We start from the raw sequence: 24,596 nt of genomic DNA on the forward strand, positions 1-24,596 counted from the left end.
AAGCTTTTCACTAAGTTTATAAGGTGGCACCCTAACTCTACAACTCGCAAAACTGCATAACTTTAACTCTCACCTTTAGAAGAATGTTTCTGACATGCCCGGGGTGGCTAGGGACGTGGAATCAGTGGGCAATTTGTAAAGCCTCTATTGTGGAGGTGGCTGCTTAAAATTAAGGTCACGCAGTTTTTGTTTTTTTATTTTTTTTACACTCAGTCAATTGGCTGCAAGATGATGAGCTGTTGAACTTTGTCTGTGCAGCCAATGGCAGCGTCAGACGGAGGGTATTAAAGTGCTGAGTAGTAGGTAGAAGGAGAGTCAGCAGGTGAAATCATCACCCTGCATACGAGACACATTTACTGATGAACACAAAGAGTAAGTCAAAATCTGCTTTTTTTTCCTTCATGTTTGAGTCCTGAAATCTGATTTTCTTCAAACCAGCAAGACAGTGATGGGAGATTATTTCACGTTGTGTTGTTTGCCGAGTTCTAAAATAATGTTATTGTTATATATATTGATCAATGTTTGTATGTTGCACTCTTCTAGATAGAGACATCCTTGGAAAACTCCCAACACAAGGGAACCTGAACTGAGAACAAGTTGAATTCATGCTGAAATCTAACAAGTGGCTTTTCTTTCTCTGCTGAAGTGGTGTGTTTGTTCTGGGACTCAGTGAAGAATCAAACTTCCTCTACACAGTGTAATTAATATTCATTTGCTTTTTTCTGTCACAGAATTCCAACCCAGTGAAGTCAAGTCAATTGTGTTTGTATAGCTTTAAAATCACACTTTTTTAAGGTCTTAGCAAACTGTTCAGCATAAAATGATCCGAGATTTCTTTTGCTGTGTGATTACCTAAACGTATGTAATCTATAGCCGATAAGAAGTAACAATCCAATAACATTGTGTTACAAAAAAAGCTGTTAACTGTGTGTTTTATAATATTTATTGATTTACTGTATGTTTATGATCAAATTGCTATCGTCGTTATATGGCCTGGTTCAGGTTAAACTCTTTGTAAAAAATTAACAATACATACAAAAGATGTATGCCATAGAACTTTCTTTTATTAACTAGTTTGACAGTCATAGCCAAAAAAAGAACATAAACAGACTACTTTAAAGTAGATTCTTGTTGTGGCTAAGTTACGTGGTATCGGATCAGTGCATAGACCCAAATACTCTGATAGCAGCATTTTAGGCTTAGAGTCGGGGTCCTGCCTCAGGCTGTCAGTGTTCTAATTCATAATAATTATACATTATCCCTCACAAAGATGTTTATTTTGATACATATTTTATGTGTCTGTTGCACCAAAACTGTGATATTGTATTTTTTTAGAGCCTAAGTCTTTATTTGAATATTTTATAATGATTTACTTATTATTTACTTAACCCTAACCCGAAGGCTTTCTTTTGAACAGCTTTTATATAAAACAACTTGTTTTTAAGGAGTTTTATTCACACCAGTGGTCCCCTTGTGCCCATGGCCCTCGCAGTGTTCATTCCAGGCATTGCGTTTTAGCTCAAAACTAACCCTAACCCTTTCTCTTTTATATGATATGACTTTTCTTATTGCTTTAATCCATATTTATGTTTAATAATAACTTTGTATTTGTTTTTATATTTGCCTATTCATATCTTTGATAGCATGCTTTTAGATTTTATTATTCTTTCCTTTTCAGGAGTTAATTTCCACCTGCAGAGGGGGTCCCACCTAATATGCTTTTACATTTTTTATAAATATTTTAAAAATGCCTTGGTTGTCCTTTATAATATTTGTTCTGCCTAATATAGATTTTAATGATTTTATTGTTTCTTTCTCTATTTTCTAATATGTATTATTATTATTATTATTATTATTATAATTATCATTTATTATTACACATTGAATTACTTGCCTCAATATTTTAACATGATAACACACATGCCATTGGTTTTATGCATGACTAACAGTGTGGTTTTATTATATAATGTATTTTAAATTATTTATGGTTATTTATTGTATGGCACTTTTAAACCTCAGCACTTATTACTAATTATTAATGATACGTGTACTTTTTAACCTCAAGGGCAAGTAATTCAGATAGTATTTTAGACTTTTTAAATAAAATTGGGATACTATTATATTGTGATGCCAGGGCATTTATTTTCATATTTGTATATATAATGTTTATTAATTTTAATTATTTATTTTGTTATGTCTAAAGGAGAGAGACCAGGGCAGGTGTGGAGGTGACCTTTTATTTAAAGTTTTATTCTCCCACTGTCTGTCCTGTCCAGTGGTTCTTTTAACCTGCTTTTAATATTTGGCTTCTTTTAAACAGCTTTTATATAACCAAACTTGGTTTTCTAAGGAGGTTTTAAAGTGTTTTATTCACAACAGTGGTCTTAGTTATTAATTCACTGCATACCACAACCAAGAACAAGTCTCCCAATCCACGGTCCAGTTGATAAATAACTTAGATTTAGTTATAGTTCAGGTCCTTAAATAGTTTTAAAATACCTTTTGAGAGTGACAGGAGGCTCCATTATTGCGGTTTAAATTTTTGTGAATGAATGACTGAAAGAATGGTGTATTTCGGTTTGTATTGTAATGAACAAAGCATGACAATTTGTGTGAACATGCAATTGACAAAAACATTATTATACATGTTTACACCAATCCATTCCACACAATATAACAAAGACAATCAGCAACCCCAAAAAAGGAATAGACTGAAGCCCAAGCTTTACTTTTTCCTATCTTATAAAGAGAACTGTAGTGTGCATAGAAAGCACCTCATTTTTAGGGGGCTTTCACACCTGCCTCATTTAGTTGTGTTTATTGGCCTGGAGTTGGTTTTAATCCCTCGATGGAGTTTGTTTGGGCATGTGTGAATGCAGCAATCACACTCAAATGCACACCAAAAGCTGACCGAAGAAGCATACCAAGACCACCTTCACGCTTTCAAACCAACTCTGAAGTGGTTTGTTTGTGGTGAAAACTTGATCCGACCTCGAAGTGGTGTAGTCTACGTGATACGCAGGTATACGCAGTATACCCACTAAGAAATCTCCAGGATTTCCATATACCCACTTAAAAAGGTGCAATGATACGCAACAACATAGTTTTGTGACAGAACTTTCCCTTATACAGATATTTGTATTCAGAGGTGTAGTGGTAAAAAAGAGGTGGGTAAACTATAACTTCTGTGACCAGGTGGACCACGACGTGGTCACCCGGTAAGGTGGGCCACTGCCTACCGGTGTATGTGTATCCTGATGACATCGCTAGAGGCTATCATTTGTTGGTACTACCAAGGGTATCACTGGTTGTTCCCTGATAGGTCACACAATCACTATTCAATTCATACATTAATCTAAGTTCTTGTTAAAGAGACTCAAGAAGGAATAATATGGTTGAAATCTATAAAGTTTACTAAATGACAAAACAGAGAGAACAAAAATATTTGAGAGAGATATAGAGGGAGGCTCATACAGTATCCAGGGCTTCCAATGCATAATACGTAATGATTATGGGTTTAGGGATTTGGGATTATTTTCATAGTTGATAAATCTGTTATTTTCTCAATTAATCGATTAGTTGTTTGGTCTATATGTCAGAAAAATGTGGAAAATATGGATCAGTGTTTCCCAAAAGTCCAGGATGACGTCCCTAAAATGCCTCGTTTTGTCCACAACTCAAAGATATTCAGTCACAGAGAGAAGACACTACAACATATTCACATTTAACAAGCTGACATCAGAGAATTTTTTACTTTTGTCTTAAAAATGACTCAAACAGAATAATTGATTATCAAAATAGTTGTGGATTACAGTTTTTAACAATTGCTAATGTAGCAGGTGCAGATTGATGACAGAAGGATCAATCTGGTGCCACAAATTTTAATTTAAATATAACTCAGTTTCTGTAATTAACAGAAGAAAGACAATTTAAGTAGCACTGTACTTTCCACAAGCGTAATGGCTGCCGACATTTACAGACGCTTTTGCAAAACCTGTTACTTGTAACATGGGCTAATGGGAAAAGGTAGAGGTGACTTGTTGAGTCAGTGGCATGAATCTACGTGAACCAAATGTACCTCAAAAACATGAAGTTTAGTACTGTTTTCCGAGCTCACCCACTTTGGGCTTGTATCCGAGGCCGTTTGCTGGTATCAGGATGAGGGCTGCTGTCTTGACGGTGCTTAAACACTTGCCGGATATCCATATTTACAATTCATTCATCATTACATGAGACATGTAGGCTAGTTTGGGCTAGTGACCATAGACTTGGCTAGTGACTGACGAATCTGGATGCAGTCTGCTGCTTCCTGCTGGATATGCTGGAGATGCTCGATGGTGGTATTAGCCCCCAACGATGACTTGAAGGCATAGCTGCCTGGAAATCAATGTTGGAGGCTTAAATCACCAAACACCGCAAGAGATTGGTCAACACAGACAGTAATGCAGTAATGAAATGAGCTGGTTTGACCATGGAGACGTCAGAACACAGGACCTTCTTCCTGTTTTTACGTTGTTGTTCCCCCCAGACACATCTGATCATAAGAGGACTGAACTGCGTGGTTTGTGATGATGCATTTTGGTTGGCTTGGATTTTTCTCCGTGTGAAATGAAACTGAACCAAAGGGGGGAAAGCGATCCAAGTTTAAGAACTCATCAACTGATTCAGACCAGAGAAAACTAACGTTAGGTGTGAAAACACAGTGCCACACACACAGGAATACACTTGTGGAGAAGTGAATTAACTGTCCAAATGTTTGTCTCTGTTTTCAGGCTGAAAGTCAAACCCTGAAGGTGGTTTTAAGAAGAAAGAAGGATGCAGAACGTCTCTTCTCACAAACATTTCATCCTCGATGGCTTCAGTGAACTGGGAGCGCTGAGGCCCGTCCTCTTCGTCCCTTATTCCATAATGTTTGTTGTGTCGCTGTCGGCCAACTCCTTGCTGCTGTACGTCGTCATTTCACAGAGAAGCCTCCACTCGCCGATGTACATCCTCATCGCCGGCATGGCATGTGTGGACCTGAGTCTCCCGCTGTTCTTCGTCCCCCACATGCTGCTGAGCTTCCTGTTTGACTGGAGGGGAATCTCTCTGATTGGCTGCCTGGTTCAAATGTTTTTCATTCACTCTTTAGGAGCTTATCAGTCGACGTTGCTGGTATGGATGGCGCTGGACCGCTACTTTGCCATCTGCACGCCACTCTACTACCATGAACGCATGGCGTTAACGAGATTCCTCAAGTTCATCATCCCGCTAGTACTCAGAAACGTGTTCATGGACTCGCTGTTAGTGAGCCTGGCAGGAAAGTTGTCTTTCTGCAGAAACGTGATGAACCACTGTTTCTGTGAGCACATGGCCTTAGTGGAGCTGGCCTGTGGAAGCACCGCCATCAACAACCTGGTTGGGTTGCTAGTAGTGTTCCTCATCCCTGTAGTTGACTTCATCATTATCACTGCCTCCTACATCATCATATTCAGCTCTGTGCCCAAGTCCGGTGGGTCCGGGGTCAAAGCACTCCAAACGTGCGTCACCCACATCGTGGTCATCATCGTCAGCCTGACCATCGCACTTGTTGCTTTCCTGTCGTATCGGATCAAAAACGGTCTCCCTGCTGAAAGTCGAGTTTTCTTCAGCACCATGTACGTGCTGTTCCCGAGCTGTTTCAACCCGATCATCTACGGCATCAGAACCGCCAAGATCCGACAGAACATCGTGGACACACTGAAGCGCTGTCGTCTTGTCTCAACTGGGACTCATTCTTAAGAAACATTTAAAAATGTAACATGACTTTACCATTTAGAAGCCTATTTTCATGATGAAATTAAGATCAGACGTTAATGGCAAAAATAAAATGAGTCAAATATAATATAAAAAAATATTTATATTCAACAAAACTGCATGAAAATAATAGCGCTACAGAGGGCAATGAATGATACATGTTATAGAGTAGAAATAACAGCATGTGCCCATTTACAAGACATGAACATTTATGAATTTGTCATAGGAAGCTTTTCACTAAGTTTATAAGGTGGCACCCTAACTCTACAACTCGCAAAACTGCATAACTTTAACTCCCACCTTTAGAAGAATGTTTCTGACATGCCCGGGGTGGCTAGGGACGTGGAATCAGTGGGCAATTTGTAAAGCCTCTATTGTGGAGGTGGCTGCTTAAAATTAAGGTCACGCAGTTTTTTTTATTTTTTATTTTAACACTCAGTCAATTGGCTGCAAGATGATGAGCTGTTGAACTTTGTCTGTGCAGCCAATGGCAGCGTCAGACGGAGGGTATTAAAGTGCTGAGTAGTAGGTAGAAGGAGAGTCAGCAGGTGAAATCATCACCCTGCATACGAGACACATTTACTGATGAACACAAAGAGTAAGTCAAAATCTGCTTTTTTTTCCTTCATGTTTGAGTCCTGAAATCTGATTTTCTTCAAACCAGCAAGACAGTGATGGGAGATTATTTCACGTTGTGTTGTTTGCCGAGTTCTAAAATAATGTTATTGTTATATATATTGATCAATGTTTGTATGTTGCACTCTTCTAGATAGAGACATCCTTGGAAAACTCCCAACACAAGGGAACCTGAACTGAGAACAAGTTGAATTCATGCTGAAATCTAACAAGTGGCTTTTCTTTCTCTGCTGAAGTGGTGTGTTTGTTCTGGGACTCAGTGAAGAATCAAACTTTCTCTACACAGTGTAATTAATATTCATTTGCTTTTTTTTCTGTCACAGAGTTCCAACCCAGTGAAGTCAAGTCAATTGTGTTTGTATAGCTTTAAAATCACACTTTTTTAAGGTCTTAGCAAACTGTTCAGCATACAATGATCCAAGATTTCTTTTGCTGTGTGATTACCTAAACGTATGTAATCTATAGCCGATAAGAAGTAACAATCCAATAACATTGCGTTACAAAAAAAGCTGTAAACTGTGTGTTTTATGATATTTATTGATATACTGTATGTTTATGATAAAATTGCTATCGTCGTTGTATGGCCTGCTCAGGTTAAACTCTTTGTAAAAAATTAACAATACATACAAAAGATGTATGCCATAGAACTTTCTTTTATTAACTAGTTTGACAGTCATAGCCAAAAAAGAACATAAACAGACTACTTTAAAGTAGATTCTTGTCGTGGCTAAGTTACGTGGTATCGGATCAGTGCATAGACCCAAATACTCTGATAGCAGCATTTTAGGCTTAGAGTCGGGGTCCTGCCTCAGGCTGTCAGGGTTCTAATTCATAATAATTATACATTATCCCTCACAAAGATGTTTATTTTGATACATATTTTGTCTGTTGCACCAAAACTGTGATATTGTATTTTTTTAGAGCCTAAGTCTTTATTTGAATATTTTATAATGATTTACTTATTAATTACTTAACCCTAACCCGAAGGCTTTCTTTTGAACAGCTTTTATATAAAACAACTTGTTTTTAAGGAGTTTTATTCACACCAGTGGTCCCCTTGTGCCCATGGCCCTCGCAGTGCCCATCCCAGGCATTGTGATTTAGCTCAAAACTAACCCTAACCCTTTCTCTTTTATATGATATGACTTTTCTTATTGCTTTAATCCATATTTATGTTTAATAATAACTTGGTATTTGTTTTTATATTTGCCTATTTATATCTTTTATAGCATGCTTTTAGATTTTATTATTCTTTCCTTTTCAGGAGTTAATTTCCACCTGCAGAGGGGGTCCCACCTAATATGCTTTTACGTTTTTTATAAATATTTTAAAAATGCCTTGGTTGACCTTTATAATATTTGTTCTGCCTAATATAGATTTTAATAATTTTATTGTTTCTTTCTCTATTTTATTATATGTATTATTATTATTATTATTATTATAATTATCATTTATTATTACACATTGAATTACTTGCCTCAATATTTTAACATGATAATACACATGCCATTGGTTTTATGCATGACTAACAGTGTGGTTTTATTATATAATGTATTTTAAATTATTTATGGTTATTTATTGTATGGCACTTTTAAACCTCAGCACTTATTACTAATTATTAATGGTACGTGTACTTTTTAACCTCAAGGGCAAGTAATTCAGATAGTATTTTAGACTTTTTAAATAAAATTGGGATACTTTTATATTGTGATGCCAGGGCATTTATTTTCATATTTGTATATATAATGTTTATTAATTTTAATTATTTATTTTGTTATGTCTAAAGGAGAGAGACCAGGGCAGGTGTGGAGGTGACCTTTTATTTAAAGTTTTATTCTCCCACTGTCTGTCCTGTCCAGTGGTTCTTTTAACCTGCTTTTAATATTTGGCTTCTTTTAAACAGCTTTTATATAACCAAACTTGGTTTTCTAAGGAGGTTTTAAAGTGTTTTATTCACAACAGTGGTCTTAGTTATTAATTCACTGCATACCACAACCAAGAACAAGTCTCCCAATCCACGGTCCAGTTGATAAATAACTTAGATTTAGTTATAGTTCAGGTCCTTAAATAGTTTTAAAATACCTTTTGAGAGTGACAGGAGGCTCCATTATTGCGGTTTAAATTTTTGTGAATGAATGAATGAAAGAATGGTGTATTTCGGTTTGTATTGTAATGAACAAAGCATGACAATTTGTGTGAATGTGCAATTGACAAAAACATTATTATACATGTTTACACCAATCCATTCCACACAATATAACAAAGACAATCGGCAACCCCAAAAAAGGAATAGACTGAAGCCCAAGCTTTAATTTTTCCTATCTTATAAAGAGAACTGTAGTGTGCGTCCCCATAGAAAGCACCTCATTTTTAGGGGGCTTTCACACCTGCCTCATTTAGTTGTGTTTATTGGCCTGGAGTTGGTTTTAATCCCTCGATGGAGTTTGTTTGGGCATGTGTGAATGCAAATTCCCAAGGATTTCCATATACCCACTTAAAAATATGCAATGATACGCAACAACATAGTTTTGTGACAGAACTTTCCCTTATACAGATATTTGTATTCAGAGGTGTAGTGGTAAAAAAAGAGGTGAGTAAACTATAACTTCTGTGACCAGGTGGACCACGACGTGGTCACCCGGTAAGGTGGGCCACTGCCTACCGGTGTATGTGTATCCTGATGACATCGCTAGAGGCTATCATTTGACGGTACTACCAAGGGTATCACTGGTTGTTCCCTCATAGGTCACACAATCACTATTCAATTCATACATTAATCTAAGTTCTTGTTAAAGAGACTCAAGAAGGAATAATATGGTTGAAATCTATAAAGTTTACTAAATGACAAAACAGAGAGAACAAAAATATTTTGAGAGATATATAGGGAGGCTCATACAGTATCCAGGGCTTCCAATGCATAATACGTAATGATTATGGGTTTAGGGATTTGGGATTATTTTCATAGTTGATAAATCTGTTATTTTCTCAATTAATCGATTAGTTGTTTGGTCTATATGTCAGATAAATGTGGAAAATATGGATCAGTGTTTCCCAAAAGTCCAGGATGACGTCCCTAAAATGCCTCGTTTTGTCCACAACTCAAAGATATTCAGTCACAGAGAGAAGACACTACAACATATTCACATTTAACAAGCTGACATCAGAGAATTTTTTTTGCCACAAATTTTAATTTAAATATAACTCAGTTTCTGTAATTAACAGAAGAAAGACAATTTAAGTAGCACTGTACTTTCCACAAGCGTAATGGCTGCCGACATTTACAGACGCTTTTGCAAAACCTGTTACTTGTAACATGGGCTAATGGGAAAAGGTAGAGGTGACTTGTTGAGTCAGTGGCATGAATCTACGTGAACCAAATGTACCTCAAAAACATGAAGTTTAGTACTGTTTTCCGAGCTCACCCACTTTGGGCTTGTATCCGAGGCCGTTTGCTGGTATCAGGATGAGGGCTGCTGTCTTGACGGTGCTTAAACACTTGCCGGATATCCATATTTTTATCCCTCGATGGAGTTTGTTTGGGCATGTGTGAATGCAAATTCCCAAGGATTTCCATATACCCACTTAAAAATATGCAATGATACGCAACAACATAGTTTTGTGACAGAACCTCCTGATGCCAGCCGTTTGCTGGCATCAGGAGGAGGGCTGCTGTCTTGACGGTGCTTAAACACTTGCCGGATATCCTTATTTACAGATTGGTCAACACAGACAGTAATGCAGCGCAATATGAAAGACTTTGTCTTAGGTTTAACAACCTATGAAACTAATAATGAACAATATGAAACTAAAACAACATAATAATAATATTTAAGCTTAATTTAAAATGGCTTAGGAACTATAGGCAATTTAGAGGTGGATGAACTCAATTTAGAGGTGGATGAACTCTATTTAGAGGTGGATAAACGCTATTTCCGAATTTTGGGAGGTGCGTAAATGGCGTTTACGTGCGTTTAGCCTCCACTACATCCCTGTTTGTATTCACAAATACGGGGTTGAGTAACGTGACAGCAAACTAAAGTAACACAGGAGAACATGCAGAGAGACTTTTCTCATCTTTCATCGACCCACTCCTCCCTGAGCCCGGTGCGTAGTGTGTGCATAGCAACCAAGTCCAAATGCTCCGCCTACACTAACGCCGGTATCCTCCTTTCACCGCACATTAAAGAAAAATATAAATAGCCTACTTTATTTTGTCCTCGTTAATTTGGGGTCAACTTTTGTGATCCAGGCTGAGGTCCCTGATGTGAAAGCCCCCTTACTGCTTTATATTCCATTATATTTTGATATATTTGAATGTCATCTGTTTTCCTTCTCATGGGATAAATAAAGGTATTCCCACCATAAATTGGTGCATAAACGGGTATCAGAAGGCAGGAAATAAAGTCTTTGACTCTCAAAATAACCCTGGGGGAGGACACCGAGACGCCATACTTTGATTTGCCCCTCCCACCCAAAGGCCCATTATGAGCCAGGAAAAAATAAAATTGGTACAGTATACCCACTACAATACATTAGACTACACCACTGGCCCTAACTATGTGTACTCCACAAGTCTGAGCTAATGTCTCTTGTAGTCAGGTGTGCTTTGCAATCTGTGATGCTACAGAGCAGCAAACTGTAGCAGCTTCAATGTTTCTCCCACAGAAGTAGACGGCGGTCACGCTTACCGTCTCTCGCATCTCCGTGGTCAAACAAGCCGGCGCTAAAGTTGGAGACAGACGCCGTCAGAGCAGAGTGAAGTCTCGTTGAGCAGAGCAGACGTAAAAACTGTGTCTGAAAAATGATGTAAATGAAATGAGCTGGTTTGACCATGGAGACGTCAGAACACAGGACCTTCTTCCTGTTTTTACGTTTTTGTTCTCGCCCCCCCCCAGACACATCTGATCAATAAGAGGACTGAACGTTCTTGCGTGGTTTGTGATGATGCATTTTGGTTGGCTTGGATTTTTCTCTGTCAAAGACCCACATGGATAGCTGTTTGAGATTGTCTGCTTTGGGGAGAGTGAACATTGCCACTCAACTGGATGAGGGATACAGGCTAGCTGTCCGTCGCCACAACAATCCTCAACCGGCTAATCCAGTGTGTGAAGTTTTGCGGAGTGTTTGAGTTAGCTTTGCGAGGCAAAGATGAAACTGTGGGCTCCACCAACCCTGGTATTTTTCTTGGACTGGTCAACTTTTGGGCACAGTTAGATGAGGTGTTTCATGAGCATCTTAAAAATGCTAAAGTGTTCAAGGGCACATCAAAGACAATTCAAAACGAGCTACTGGAGTGTATGTTAGCAGTCGTGAGGGAACATATTGTGGAGGAGGTGAAGTTGGCGAACTTTGTAGCTATCCAAGCTGACGAGACCACGGATGTTTCTGTACATACACAGCTGGTGCTTGTGCTGAGCAACCATAAAGTGCAGGAGCACTTTTTTGAGTGCCTTCCCATCTCGGAATCAACCTCAGTCTCAATTGGCAGTGTGCTTTTGGAGAGACTGAACGGTCTTTTTGCCGACGACGAGAAAGTCAAACTCATTGCGCAAGCTTGTGGAGCCAGTGTGATGAGGGGAGAGCAGGCTGGTGTGCAGCAAAAGGTGCGTGAGCATTTCAAGAATGCCCATTACGTGCATTGCTATGAGCATCAGCTGAATTTGATCATGCAGCAAGCTACTTCTGGCATCAAAAAAGTGAACATTTTCTTTTCCGATCTGAGCGGGATTGCAACTTTTTTTTCCCGGTCACCCAAATGCACCTGCATTCAAATTACATTATTCTCATTATATATGGCCAGTGGTGTAATCTAGCTTACTTTATATACTATGTGTACTGTACAGTTGTGCTCATACGTGTATGAACACATGCTGAAGTTGACTAAAGATAGGAATAAAAAAAAATCATCTTGTGGAAATTGATCTTGATGCCTTAATTAAAAAAATTGGAAAAATCCAACCTTTAAGGACACCAATTTTCTTTTTTCTTTTATTCCTCTTTTTAGTCAACTTTAGCATGGGCTCATAAACTTATGAGCACCACTGTACATAGCCTACCAAACACATTGGTCTGTTTGCCTTCAGGGACTCCTCTCAACAGCAGCTGCAAGAAGCAACAGGAGCCTAAGGATTTGAGAGAAGAGGAGAAGCAGAGGCTGTCTGAAGAGGTCTGCAACACCATCCTGGATCACATCAAAGCTAGGTTCTCTTTCACTGGCCATCTTGTGAGTGCTACCTAACTGCAAGCAGATATGTTTGAAAGGTACTGCCATTCATTTCCTGATGAGGCTCTGAATGCCACTGTGAACGCATACCCCATGCTGAACAAAGCAAAGCTCAAGACAGAACTCTCTCTGATCTCTGAGAATCCTGAATTCAAGGGCTGCTGTGGTGCACTGGCACTGTACCAGGTTCTCATGAGCTACAACCTCCAGGAGACGTTCTCTGAGACTGCGACTCTGTTGAACATCTTAACTACTACATAACTACTCCCATGACAACAGCTGAACCTGAGAGATGTTTCTCAACTTTGACACGAGTTAAGACATTCCTACGAAATTCACTGGGCCAGGAACATCTGAATGCACTGGCCATGCTTTCCATGGAGAGGGAACTAGTCCTCAGCATGCCTGATCTCAATGAGAAAGTCATTGACCGCTTTGCTGCATTGAAAGAGAGAAGTTTCAGTTTCAGTACAAGTAATGTAGACTGTCTCTCTCTGTCCCTCCCTCTCTCTGTCTCTCCCTGTCTGTCTCTTTAACACACACACATGCCCAAATCAGTTCACAGTTGATGTTGTTTTAAATAGTTATTTTTCATTCATTCCAAAAAAGTAAAAAAATAAAATGAAATCTGTTCATGTTCATTTTTACAAATCTATACAATTGGCCAGAATATGGTTGTTCATATTTACAAATCTATACAAATGGCCAGAATATGGTTGTTCATTTTTGCAAAGCCATACAGATAACTGTGTTTACCTTTTCTAGAAATTATTTTCAATTGCTGTTTTCAGGCAAAATGTCTATCACTGTTCATGTTCATTTTCACAAATCTATACAAGAATGCAGAATATGGAAGTCTATACAAATTGCTTATTACCAATAACTTGCATCAATGCTTTCAGTAGCCTTTATCAAAAGCTCCTGCTCACTTGTTGTGAATTATACTTTGGTGCACATATTTCCAATTCAACCATGAGGCCTTTTTGAAGTAAGTAATTAATGTGTATATAAGAATTATTTAGTTAAACTTAGCAGCACCTCACCATTCTGGTTTGGTCTTCAATGTGTAAAGCCAAGATGCCCAGACCACACTAGGTCAAGCCTCACTTGTTCATTCCCCTATTTGCGACGTTACTTTGCTTTTACAGTATTAAGTAGCACTTTGGTTATATCCTACATTCCAGAAAATGTAGTTCTATACAATTTGTCTACTTGTTATTGCTATGCTGTTACTATTTATTGTTTAAAGTGTGGATTTCCCTTTACTCTAAAACATTAGGCTGCACTACCTTTGAAATGTTGTAAATGTGGTAAAAGCTCTTGCTGATCCTGCAATCTGAACAAATACCAAGATGCTGTATTTTCAGCTGATATTTCATTTGTTTATGGAAATGCATATTTTTTATGCAGTGTTGAGGAATGTGAAAGAACACCCTTGATTATTTTTACTGTGCTAACTTATTTTGCTTTTGTAAGCCAACACTTTTGAGATCAGTCAATAAATGCTTCTTAGTATTGACTTATATGCTGCCCCTGTCTTTATGTTGTTGCTGGACATATCTTTTTAAAAATGTGTGTAGGTCACCTAAATCTTCAGAAAATTGCCCCCCCTGAGAATTTTTTCAGGAGCCATCACTGCTTGAGAGGAGACCTTTACTGTTTTGTCATTCAGGGATCTGAAATGGACACGGAACCTGTAATTCCCATCCTTTCTAGGAGCTGTAACGACTGATGACAACCATGGACTTGATGGCTTGATTATGCCACTAGCCATCATCACTTTTAGCATCTGATTTACAGCAGCTTGGTGGGCATAGGTAAGTTGCCTAGGCTGCTGGTGGATTGGCTGTGCATGCCGAGTATTGATGAGTGCTGAACCAAATGCATAAGACCCACATCATTGAGGTCGGTGGAAAAACTGTGTCAATTCTCATGCGGGAGGTTCCACAGCCTATCCTGCTGCTCCAAGTTCAGGGCTTCAGAATTATTCTCCCAAAGGTCCATGACAGTTGCACTGGCTGCAGACTTTGTCAGGGATCGGGGCAAATGCAATGCAAATGCGGCTTGTTTTCCACTGGGACTGCTGCTGTGAGTTTGTCATCTGGTAGTGAACGAAGGCTTTCAGCAAAAGGGCCTTCCCCTGAGTAGGATCTGGAGAACATGTAGGTTTCACTTGCACGTTAATGACCCCAACTATATTGTCGGTCATTTTAGGAATAAGGGTGTCAATCAGATTGAACATAATGGTCTGTGTGTTGAAGTCCAGTATTGCCCTTGCCCTACACAGAAAGTCCAGTCCAAGTAATCACTTCTATTAACTTTGGCGACCCAGACCGGTTGGCAGGCTTAGTAAGCCCCCAATTGGATTTGTGCTTCACACCACCACAGCATGGGAGCTTTTCCCCACCGGTCACTGTGATGAGTAAGACAGTGGTGGCTTGGGGTTGAGTTCAACCTGGCAGGAGATCAGGGCGACGGAATGGCAGTTGACCCTGAGTCCAACAGGACATTGACCATTAACCAAATGGTGGGCTGATAGGCTTGTGTCTTAGGGAGTGTTGACACCTATCTGGGATGTTGGTTGTAACTGTGTCTTTCACTACCAGTGCTTTCTCTAGAACTCCCCCCCCCTGTGGTTCAACCTAATTACAAAGTTTATCTGGACTCTTGGTTAATTTATGCATGCTCTTGAATTATTAATCTGTGTGCACAGATTTCCACATTAATGTTTTTTCTACTTCTACTTACACTAATGTAGAAATGTCATAATTCAATCTACAACACTGGTCTGTTTTGATAATTCTATAAGGTGACTATGTTCTTTTGATATCTTTTGGATCTTTGCAGGGATAAAAGATGGCAACGCCTCAAGAGGTCGTCTTACGAACTTTAGAAGACTTGGGAGCTGAGGACTTTCAAACATTTCAGTGGTACCTACAGCTGAATGGGTGCCTTGAAGGCTTCCCAGCAATCGCAAAGAGCAAATTGGAGAATGTAAACAGGGTGAAGACAGTGGACCTGATGTTCTCGACCTACAGTATGAACACCATTAATGTGACCAGAATAGTTTTAGTGAAAATGAATCAGAATGATCTAGTGAAGAATTTATCAAACACCATCTCAGAACCTGCAGGTGAGTCATAATCAATATGAATTTAAAAGAATGGATGTAACAAACTTGTATATCACAAAGTCTTCAACAAATATTAGCTTTGTAGACAATGTCTCCACAAAGATAGACACATACAGTATGTTGTGCTGACAACAGTATAAGCTACCAAAGCAAACCAGAGAGAGAGAGGTGTCTCTGAGAACAAAAAACAAAGTTGATAAAACAAAGTTAGACAATCCTGTGTTGTTGCCTCTGCTGGTAAAATGTGCACAAACTAATTACATATAATAATTACATCTGTAGTTAAGTCATAGACCTGATTTCTTTACGCACCACAGAGTTCATGGGTGCATGACTTAGATGCACAATATACCAGTTGTTGTAGAGGAATATTAAGTAATTTTACAATAGTTAATCTATTCAGGACATGGTTGTCAAATGAGTAGACTAGATTTCATGAATACAGAAATGTGCACATTGACATTCACCAGAACAACGCCTCATTGATTTCATTGTTTTATTCATTCAGATATTCTTGTTGCATGCCAGAGAAACATCAAATCCAAGTCAAAAAAGAAGTTCCAGTGTGTTTTTGAGGGGATTGCTAAAGCCGGAAACAAAACCTTTCTGAATAAGATGTTCACAAAGATCCACATCACAAAGGGGGGGACTGCAGAAGTAAATGATGAACATGAGGTCAGACAGATTGAAACAGCTTCCTGGAGACAATACAGACCAGAAACAACAATCAGATGTGAAGACATCTTAAAACCCCCACCTGGAAGAGATGAACCAATCAGAACAGTGATGACTATGGGAGTGGCTGGCATCGGGAAAACAGTCTTAACACAGAAGTTCACTTTGGACTGGGCTGAAGGCAATGCCAACCAGGACATCCAGTTCACATTTCCATTCACTTTCAGGGAGCTGAATGTGCTGAAAGAGAAAAAGTTCAGCTTGGTGGAACTTGTTCATCGCTTCTTTAGTGAAACCAAAGAAGCAGGAATCTGCAGGTTTGAAGAGTTCCCGGTTGTGTTCATCTTTGACGGTCTGGATGAGTGCCGACTTCCTCTGGACTTCCTCAATACTGAGGTCCTGACTGATGTTACAGAGTCCACCTCAGTGGGTGTGCTGCTGACAAACCTCATTAGGGGGGAACTGCTTCCCTCTGCTCGCCTCTGGATAACCACACGACCTGCAGCAGCCAATCAGATCCCTCCTGAGTGTGTTGACATGGTGACAGAGGTCAGAGGGTTCACTGACCCCCAGAAGGAGGAGTACTTCAGGAAGAGATTCACAGATAAGGATCAGGCCCGCAGAGTAATCTCCCACATCACATCTCCTGCATCACGAAGCCTCCACATCATGTGCCACATCCCAGTCTTCTGCTGGATCACTGCTACAGTTCTGGAGAAGGTGTTGGAACCCAGAGAGGGAAGAGAGCTGCCAAAGACCCTGACTGAGATGTACATCCACTTCCTAGTGGTTCAGTCCAAACGGAAGAATGTAAAGTATGATGGAGGAGCCGAGACAGATCCACACTGGAGTCCAGAGAGCAGGAAGATGATTGAGTCTCTGGGAAAACTTGCTTTTGAGCAGCTGCAGAAAGGCAACCTGATCTTCTATGAATCAGACCTGACAGAGTGTGGCATTGATATCACAGAAGCCTCAGTGTACTCAGGAGTGTTTACACAGATCTTTAAAGAGGAGAGAGGACTGTACCAGGACAAGGTGTTCTGCTTCGTTCATCTGAGTGTTCAGGAGTTTCTGGCTGCTCTTCATGTCCATCTGACATTCACCAACTCTGGAGTCAACCTGCTCGCAGAAGCAGAATCATCTATTTGGTTTCAACAAGGTTTCTACCCAAATGCTGTGGACAAGGCCTTACGGAGTCCAAATGGACACCTAGACTTGTTCCTCCGTTTCCTCCTAGGTCTGTCACTGCAGACCAATCAAACTCTACTGCGAGGTATGATGACACAGACAGAAAGTAGCTCATGGACCAATTGGGGAACAGTTGAGTATATCAACAAGAAGATTAATGAGAATCTGTCTGCAGAGAGAAGCATCAATCTGTTCCACTGTCTGAATGAACTGGATGATCGTTCTCTAGTGGAGGAGATCCAACAGTCCCTGAGTTCAGGACATTTCTCCACAGTTAAACTGTCTCCTTCTCAGTGGTCAGCTTTGGGTTTCATCTTATTGTCATCTCAAAATGACCTAGACGTGTTTGACCTGAAGAAATATGGTGCTTCAGAGGAGGCTCTTCTGAGGCTGCTGCCAGTGGTCAAAGCCTCCAACAAAGCTTTGTATGTGCACACAGAACTATCCAGATTAAATGTACTTTTTCTATATTCAGAAAAAAAACTTGTTTGCAATGGTGTTCTTGTGTTGTGCTGATTCCTCTTCAGACTGAGTGATTGTAACCTGTCAGAGAGAAGCTGTGAAGCTCTGTCCTTAGTTCTCAGCTCCCAGTCCTCTAGTCTGAGAGAGCTGGACCTGAGTAACAATGACCTGAAGGATTCAGGAGGGGAGCTGGTGTCTGCTGGACTAAAGAGTCCACACTGCAGACTGGAAACTCTAAGGTTAGTGTTTAAGTGTGTGAAATGATGACCGTCTGAGTTATTATTTTCTTCATATGTTAATTATTGGACTTTTTATTTCAGACTGAGTGGCTGTAACCTGTTAAAGAGAAGCTGTGAAGCTCTGTCCTCAGTTCTCAGCTCCAAGTCCTCTAGTCTGAGAGAGCTGGTCCTGAGTAACAATGACCTAAAGGATTCAGGAGTGAAGATGGTGTATTGTGGCCTGAAGAGTCCACATTGCAGACTGGAAACTCTCAGGTTGGGATTTAGCTATTTGAAAATGATGGTCCTCTGAGCCGCTATTTTCATCATAAGTAAATTATTGGATGGACTTTTTATTTCAGACTGAGTGACTGTAACCTGTCAGAGAGAAGCTGTGAAGCTCTGCCCTCAGTTCTCAGCTCCCAGTCCTCTAGTCTGAGAGAGCTGGACCTGAGTAACAACGACCTGAAGGATTCAGGAGTGAAGATGGTTTCTTGTGGCCTGAAGAGTCCACACTGCACACTGGAAACTCTCAGGTTGGTGTTCATCTGTTTTATGAGCTGTCATTTTCTTCATTTACTAATTATGGAATGGACATTTCATTGAATCATTTTAGTTTGAGTAACAGTAACCTCTCACCCCTATTTTCCACCGGGCGTATCTGAGCTGTGTTCCAAAGGCGTCGTGACCCCCGCGAGCAATCGCACCCATTCAAGTCAATGCTTAATGAACCAGCCACACTACGGGGCTTCCCAGAAGCATGCGTGAAGTGGCTCCCTGCTCTGCTAAAGATACGCGCCAGGTCTATTTTTAAGTGCGCCGCGGGCCGTTTGGACAGCCAGGCAGGAAGTGAAACAGCAATGTATCCAGTCAATTTACCAAAACACCTTCCACCAATATTGTTTATGTCTCCTACAACACCACGGACGAGGAGAGATTCATCTTGGAGGTTGAAAAACATAATACGACATCACAAAACATTAACTTTCAAACCAGTCTTTTCACCGGATAAGTGCCCTGAAAAGTAGTACTTCTAGTACTTATTCAAGTACTTCTATATGCCATCTATTGCCAATAAAATTAAAACTCAGAACACCCAATCACACAAATTTAACTCCAGAATCAGTTCTCATTCAACAAACTTCTTTTTAACAAAAAAGTATGTTATGTGGTACCAGACAAGCACTTGGTGAGTCTCCATTTTTTACTATTTCTTTTAATGAGGGTTTACCCCTTGAACATGTGACTTATTTCAAATACTTAGAGATGATCCACTGCTTTCCTTTAAAAAAAGTATATTGCTAGCACCTTCAACAAATTAAGAAGTAATCTGGGTATACTGAATGAGCCTTGATGTGTATGTAAATTGTATGTGATTGTGTCTGTTGTATTGTTTGTTTAATGTTGGAGTCCCTTGAATGAGATCGTTTATCTCAAGAGGCTATATTTAATAACATTTCAAACGTTTAAACTGGGCTTAATGGCCTGTGGGATGAAGCTGTCCTTGAGCCTGGTGCTCAGGACCTTCTGCGGGACGGCAGCAAGCAGAACAGTTTGGGGTGACCTGTGGATTTGTGTCTCTGATTATCCCGTTGGCCTTCTTCTTGCATCGCTGGTTGTAGATGTCCTCCATTTTTAAGCAGTGGATGAAAATGAACGTCTAACATGACAGATTGTGTGTGTGTGTGTGTGTGTGTGTGTGTGTGTGTGTGTGTGTGTGTGTGTGTGTGTCTGTGTCTGTGTCTGTGTGTGTGTGTGTGTGTGTGTGTGTTCAGTCTGTCAGGCTGTCTGGTCACAGAGGAAAGCTGTACTTCTCTGGTCTCAGCAATGAACGCCAACCCCTCCCATCTGAGGGAGCTGGACTTGAGCTACAATCATCCAGGAGACTCAGGAGTGAAGCTGTTGTCTGCTAGACTGGAGGATCCACACTGGAGACTGGACACTCTCAGGTATGGACAGACAGTTACGGAGAAACTGTGGTTAAATTTCAATGGAGTATCTGAGTGTGTGAAGTTAATTGTGATTTTGTTTCTTCCTGCAGGGTGGACCCTAGTGGACCACAGTGGTTGAAACCAGGTCTGAGGAAGTGTGAGTGTGTTCAAAGTTTAATTCCTATGAACTCAGCTGCATGTTATATTAGATTTCTACATTTCCTTGACTGATGTACAAAAATGAATTTCACTAGTTTCTGTTTTCGTGGCTGGAAAGATGTTAGAACTCAATTTAAAATCCACTGACTTCAGACCAGAATACAGATGGTTGTACATGGTCTCTGGTCAGTGAAATTTACCTTTAAGCCAGTTGGTGGACCCACAGTCCCCTGATATTCATTCAGACTCAGTTCAACTTTTCTGTAGCAGACAACAGTTTGAGATTTGATTTTCAAAGGTGTGAACTTTGAGCTAAAAGTGAGCTCTTTGGTGGAGCTAATACATGTTTTAGCAAGCAGATGGTTCAGAGGTACTTTGTGCTGCATTTGAAGGTGATGTGACAGTTTTATTAGTGAGATGTTATTTGGTTCATGTTTACGGTGGCCCTGAGAGGCCACAGCACGCAACAATAAGACAACACATGCAAATAAACCACAGCACGCAACAATAAGACCACACATGCAAATAAACCACAACATGCAACAATAAGACAACGCATGCAAATAAACCACAGCACGCAATAATAAGACAACACATGCAAATAAACCACAACACGCAACAATAAGACAACACATGCAAATAAACCACAGCATGCAACAATAAGACAACACATGCAAATAAACCACAACATGCAACAATAAGACAACACATGCAAATAAACCACAACACGCAACAATAAGACAACACATGCAAATAGCCCATAACACGCGACAATAAGACAACTCATGCAAATATCCCACAACACGCACCAATTAGACAACACATGCATATAGCTCACAGCACAACGGAAGTGTTTCCAGGGGACTCTTTTTAGTGATGCACACGTGCCTCAACCATTGGCGTTTCCGGTACATAGACAGACCAACAACAGGACTTCATCACTAAATTCACTTCTGAGTACGTTTTAGGCGAGAAATTAACTCTCTAGATTTCGAATATAGGCAGTCTTGCGAAAATCGTTGCCGAATTGACAATTTGCTTCAAAGTTTTCGAAATTGAGTAGCTCCATAAAGTGACGTGACAGCCAGCTAGCACCTGCCGGGGCCGCTAGCTCATCGCTCAGACTGTCCTGCTCAGAGACCCCGCTCTAAGCTGGAGGTCTCTCAGACCACTCTCGTAAATAAGAGGCTTTTATTTCGCCGTTGATGGATTATTTGCTTAAATAGCACAACACATGTCCATCATATGATTAACGGGAACCTGTGGTTAACTGCATTTTCGGAGTTAAACTCCACAAGCGCTTGCAGGCTCAACAACCTCGCTGGCCGGCCGTCTCACACACACACACACACACACACACACACACACACACACACACACACGGGTGCCGATAAATAATAAAAAAATACTGAGCACCCTACGTGTGCCAGACTTCCAGTAGGCTACATTCATTTAAAATTAAACATTGCAGTTGGTGCTAAGTGGAGCGTATGTCATAGTGTGATTGGTTATGTCGGTGGCATTGATTCTTAATTTACCACGAAGCTGATCGCAGTTACGTGTCAGTTAAACTTTTCATCTCCAATCCTATCTGTATTTGTGAGAAGTGGCGCTGTCCTGAGTTGAAAAACCTTAGGAAATGGTCAGCGGCCGACGCGAACACACACACCTATTAACTTGATAATTTAGCCGTAAAGTTGGCTTTCAACTCAGGACAGCGCCACTTCTTACAAATACATATAGGATTGGAGATGAAAAGTTTAACTGACATGTAACTGTGATCAGCTTCGTGGGAAATTAAGAATCAAATTGTCAATTCGGCAACGATTTTCGCAAGACTGCCTCTATTTGAAATCTAAAGAGTTCATTTCTCGCCTAAAACGTAGTCAGAAGTGAATTTAGTGATGAATAAAATGGCGAAAATTGTCCTGTTGTTGGTCTGTCTATGTACCGGAAACGCCAATGGTTGAGGCACATGTGCATCACTTAAAAGTGTCACCTGGAAACACTTCCATTGTGGTGTGAGCTATTTGCATGTGTTGTCTTATTGTTGCATGTTGTGGTTTATTTGCATGTGTTGTCTTAGTTTGTTAAAGATCATTCACAACTGAATATGAAATAAACATTTGAATGATTTTCTTTCTGTAATTGTTAATTATCAGCAGATAATAACCACGCAGCTATATTGTTTCTTGTTCTCTCCATCAGATGTCTGTGAACTGGAACTGGATACAAACACAGTGAACAGATACCTCAAACTGTCTGACAACAACAGGAAGGTGACACGTGTGAGAGAGGATCAGTCATATCCTGATCATCCAGAGAGGTTTGACTGTTGGTCTCAGCTGCTGTGTAGAGATGGTCTGACTGGTCGCTGTTACTGGGAGGTTGAGTGCAGAGGACTGGTTTTTGTATCAGTGAGTTACAGAGGAATCAGAAAGAAAGGAGACAGTAGAGACTGTTTGTTTGGAGGGAATGATCAGTCCTGGTGTTTGGACCACTCAGATAGTGGATACTTTGTCTGGCACCATAACAAAGAAACATTCATCCCATCCTCCTCCTCCAGTAGAGTAGCAGTGTATGTGGATGTTCCTGCTGGCTCTCTGTCCTTCTACAGAGTCTCCTCTGACTCACTGATCCACCTCCACACCTTCAACACCACATTCACTCAACCTCTTTATCCTGGGTTTGGTGTCTGGAAACCTGGTTCCTCTGTGACTCTGTGTCCTCTGCAGGACTGAGAGTCTCTCCTGTGGACAGAAACACTGACTGAAGATCAGCTGCTGAAATCAGAGTTCAGTCTGTTCACCATCACACACACTCTGCACTGAGAAGCAGATCTGATACTCAAACACAAAACATTTATTTGTCTGAGCAACATTTTTAAACTATATTTTCTGATGTTTAATCAAATCTTTACTTTCCATCTTGAGGTCAATCATTTTTTTTTATTTGATCACTTGTATGATTTCTCTCATCAGTTGACTCTCTTTACTGAGTTTCAACACATTTCAATCAGGAGAGACTTTGTTACAGATAAGCAAAGATTAATTGTGCATAATATGAAATGTACAGAGTCAGAGTTGCTAAATGCTAATTCCAGCATGTTATAGGCCGCATTATGGTGACCTTCACACTGACAAAGGAAGCTGTTTCTGTTTAAATCTGCAGACATTTTTATGCTAAGCTTCCATGTAGGAAAATTAGTATCAGTATTGTTATGGAAATATTAGTATCAGTATTGCTTGACATTTAAAGTTGGTGTGCTTATTGCAAGAGTTGTGTGCAGTCATAGAGAAAGTGGTTACAAGTTCCAGGCGGGGCACACTTGCATCCCCTGTACAAGGATTAGACTCTGAGTGAGACTCTATAGTGTTGTTCACCAGACAGAGTAGCAGAAAAGCAGGAACCGAATGTTATTGTGTTCGTCAGACCGTAAGAGGCAGTCACACCACACTGACCATAACTGATTTAATGAGCCATAACTGGCTAGGAACCATAACTGATTTAATGAGCCATTCGCAGTTTCACTGTACCGGCCGTGTGTACTTAGACTTGCATGGCTTAATCTTTGAGACAAGCATAAGGATCTGCCCGGAGACAGGACGAGGACACCCCATCAAGGAAGAGGATAAAGGTTGAGGGACATTGCAGGGTGGGGCTCACAAACAACAGGAGACTTTGTTGAACTGAGCTCGGAACACTTGTGTCTGAAGCTAGGGAAACTTAGTGTCATTTGTGAACCCACATATGTGTTGTAAGACTTAACTGCTGGACTTAGTAAACTTTGCCTGACTTGAATCTATTGTCTCAGATTTGATCTTTGAGTTCTGGTGTCATAAATCCCAATCAACAGACGCGCGGGAATTAGTGCTGTTAGAGTAATTGGAGTCAGATACTTAGGCCTTCAGGCCTTCTTGTCTTTCATGGTCTATATTGCCTTCAACCATTGACTGCTGATTTCTTCTTTTCTAATTCAACTGTTGCTCAGAGGGATGTTTGTCTCTTTCTGCCCTTTCAGTAGCCTGGAAATCTAGACCCAAAAGATTAAGGGTCTGGCATTGAGTATAAGTCTTACCTACAGCACCTTTAACTTTAGGACCGGTTATTATTGTGAGGAACATAGTTCACTAAATTATCTGACAGGATTAATAATGACATCAATTTTGGACACATTTTTGTTGTGTCAATGCTTT

General features: G+C 40.2%; 2 protein-coding genes across 2 annotated transcripts; both read left to right on the forward strand.

The window, feature by feature from the left end:
• The first annotated feature begins 4,815 nt into the window (after window positions 1-4,815).
• LOC114553040 (olfactory receptor 52K1-like) lies at window positions 4,816-5,760 on the forward strand. Its single transcript, XM_028574135.1, has one exon. It carries the CDS (start codon window positions 4,816-4,818, stop codon window positions 5,758-5,760), a length of 945 nt encoding a protein of 314 aa, XP_028429936.1.
• Window positions 5,761-13,328: 7,568 nt separating this feature from the next.
• On the forward strand, window positions 13,329-24,201 carry LOC114553041 (NACHT, LRR and PYD domains-containing protein 3). Its single transcript, XM_028574136.1, has 9 exons — window positions 13,329-14,451; window positions 15,482-15,767; window positions 16,276-18,055; window positions 18,158-18,331; window positions 18,413-18,586; window positions 18,673-18,895; window positions 20,075-20,259; window positions 20,352-20,398; window positions 22,609-24,201. Exons 2-9 carry the CDS (start codon window positions 15,491-15,493, stop codon window positions 23,139-23,141), a joined length of 3,393 nt encoding a protein of 1,130 aa, XP_028429937.1. The 5' UTR covers window positions 13,329-14,451; window positions 15,482-15,490; the 3' UTR covers window positions 23,142-24,201.
• The last annotated feature ends 395 nt before the right edge of the window (window positions 24,202-24,596 follow it).

This window comes from Perca flavescens, chromosome 3, assembly GCF_004354835.1.
Source record: "Perca flavescens isolate YP-PL-M2 chromosome 3, PFLA_1.0, whole genome shotgun sequence".
Lineage (NCBI taxonomy): Eukaryota > Metazoa > Chordata > Actinopteri > Perciformes > Percidae > Perca > Perca flavescens.

Coding starts and splice junctions, on each gene's coding strand:
- LOC114553040 (XM_028574135.1), top strand. CDS start 4,816: ATGCAGAACGTCTCTTCTCACAAACATTTCATCCTCGATGGCTTCAGT.
- LOC114553041 (XM_028574136.1), top strand. CDS start 15,491: ATGGCAACGCCTCAAGAGGTCGTCTTACGAACTTTAGAAGACTTGGGA. Junction 15,768..16,275: donor CACCATCTCAGAACCTGCAG/GTGAGTCATAAT, acceptor TTATTCATTCAG/ATATTCTTGTTGCATGCCAG. Junction 18,056..18,157: donor AAAGCCTCCAACAAAGCTTT/GTATGTGCACAC, acceptor ATTCCTCTTCAG/ACTGAGTGATTGTAACCTGT.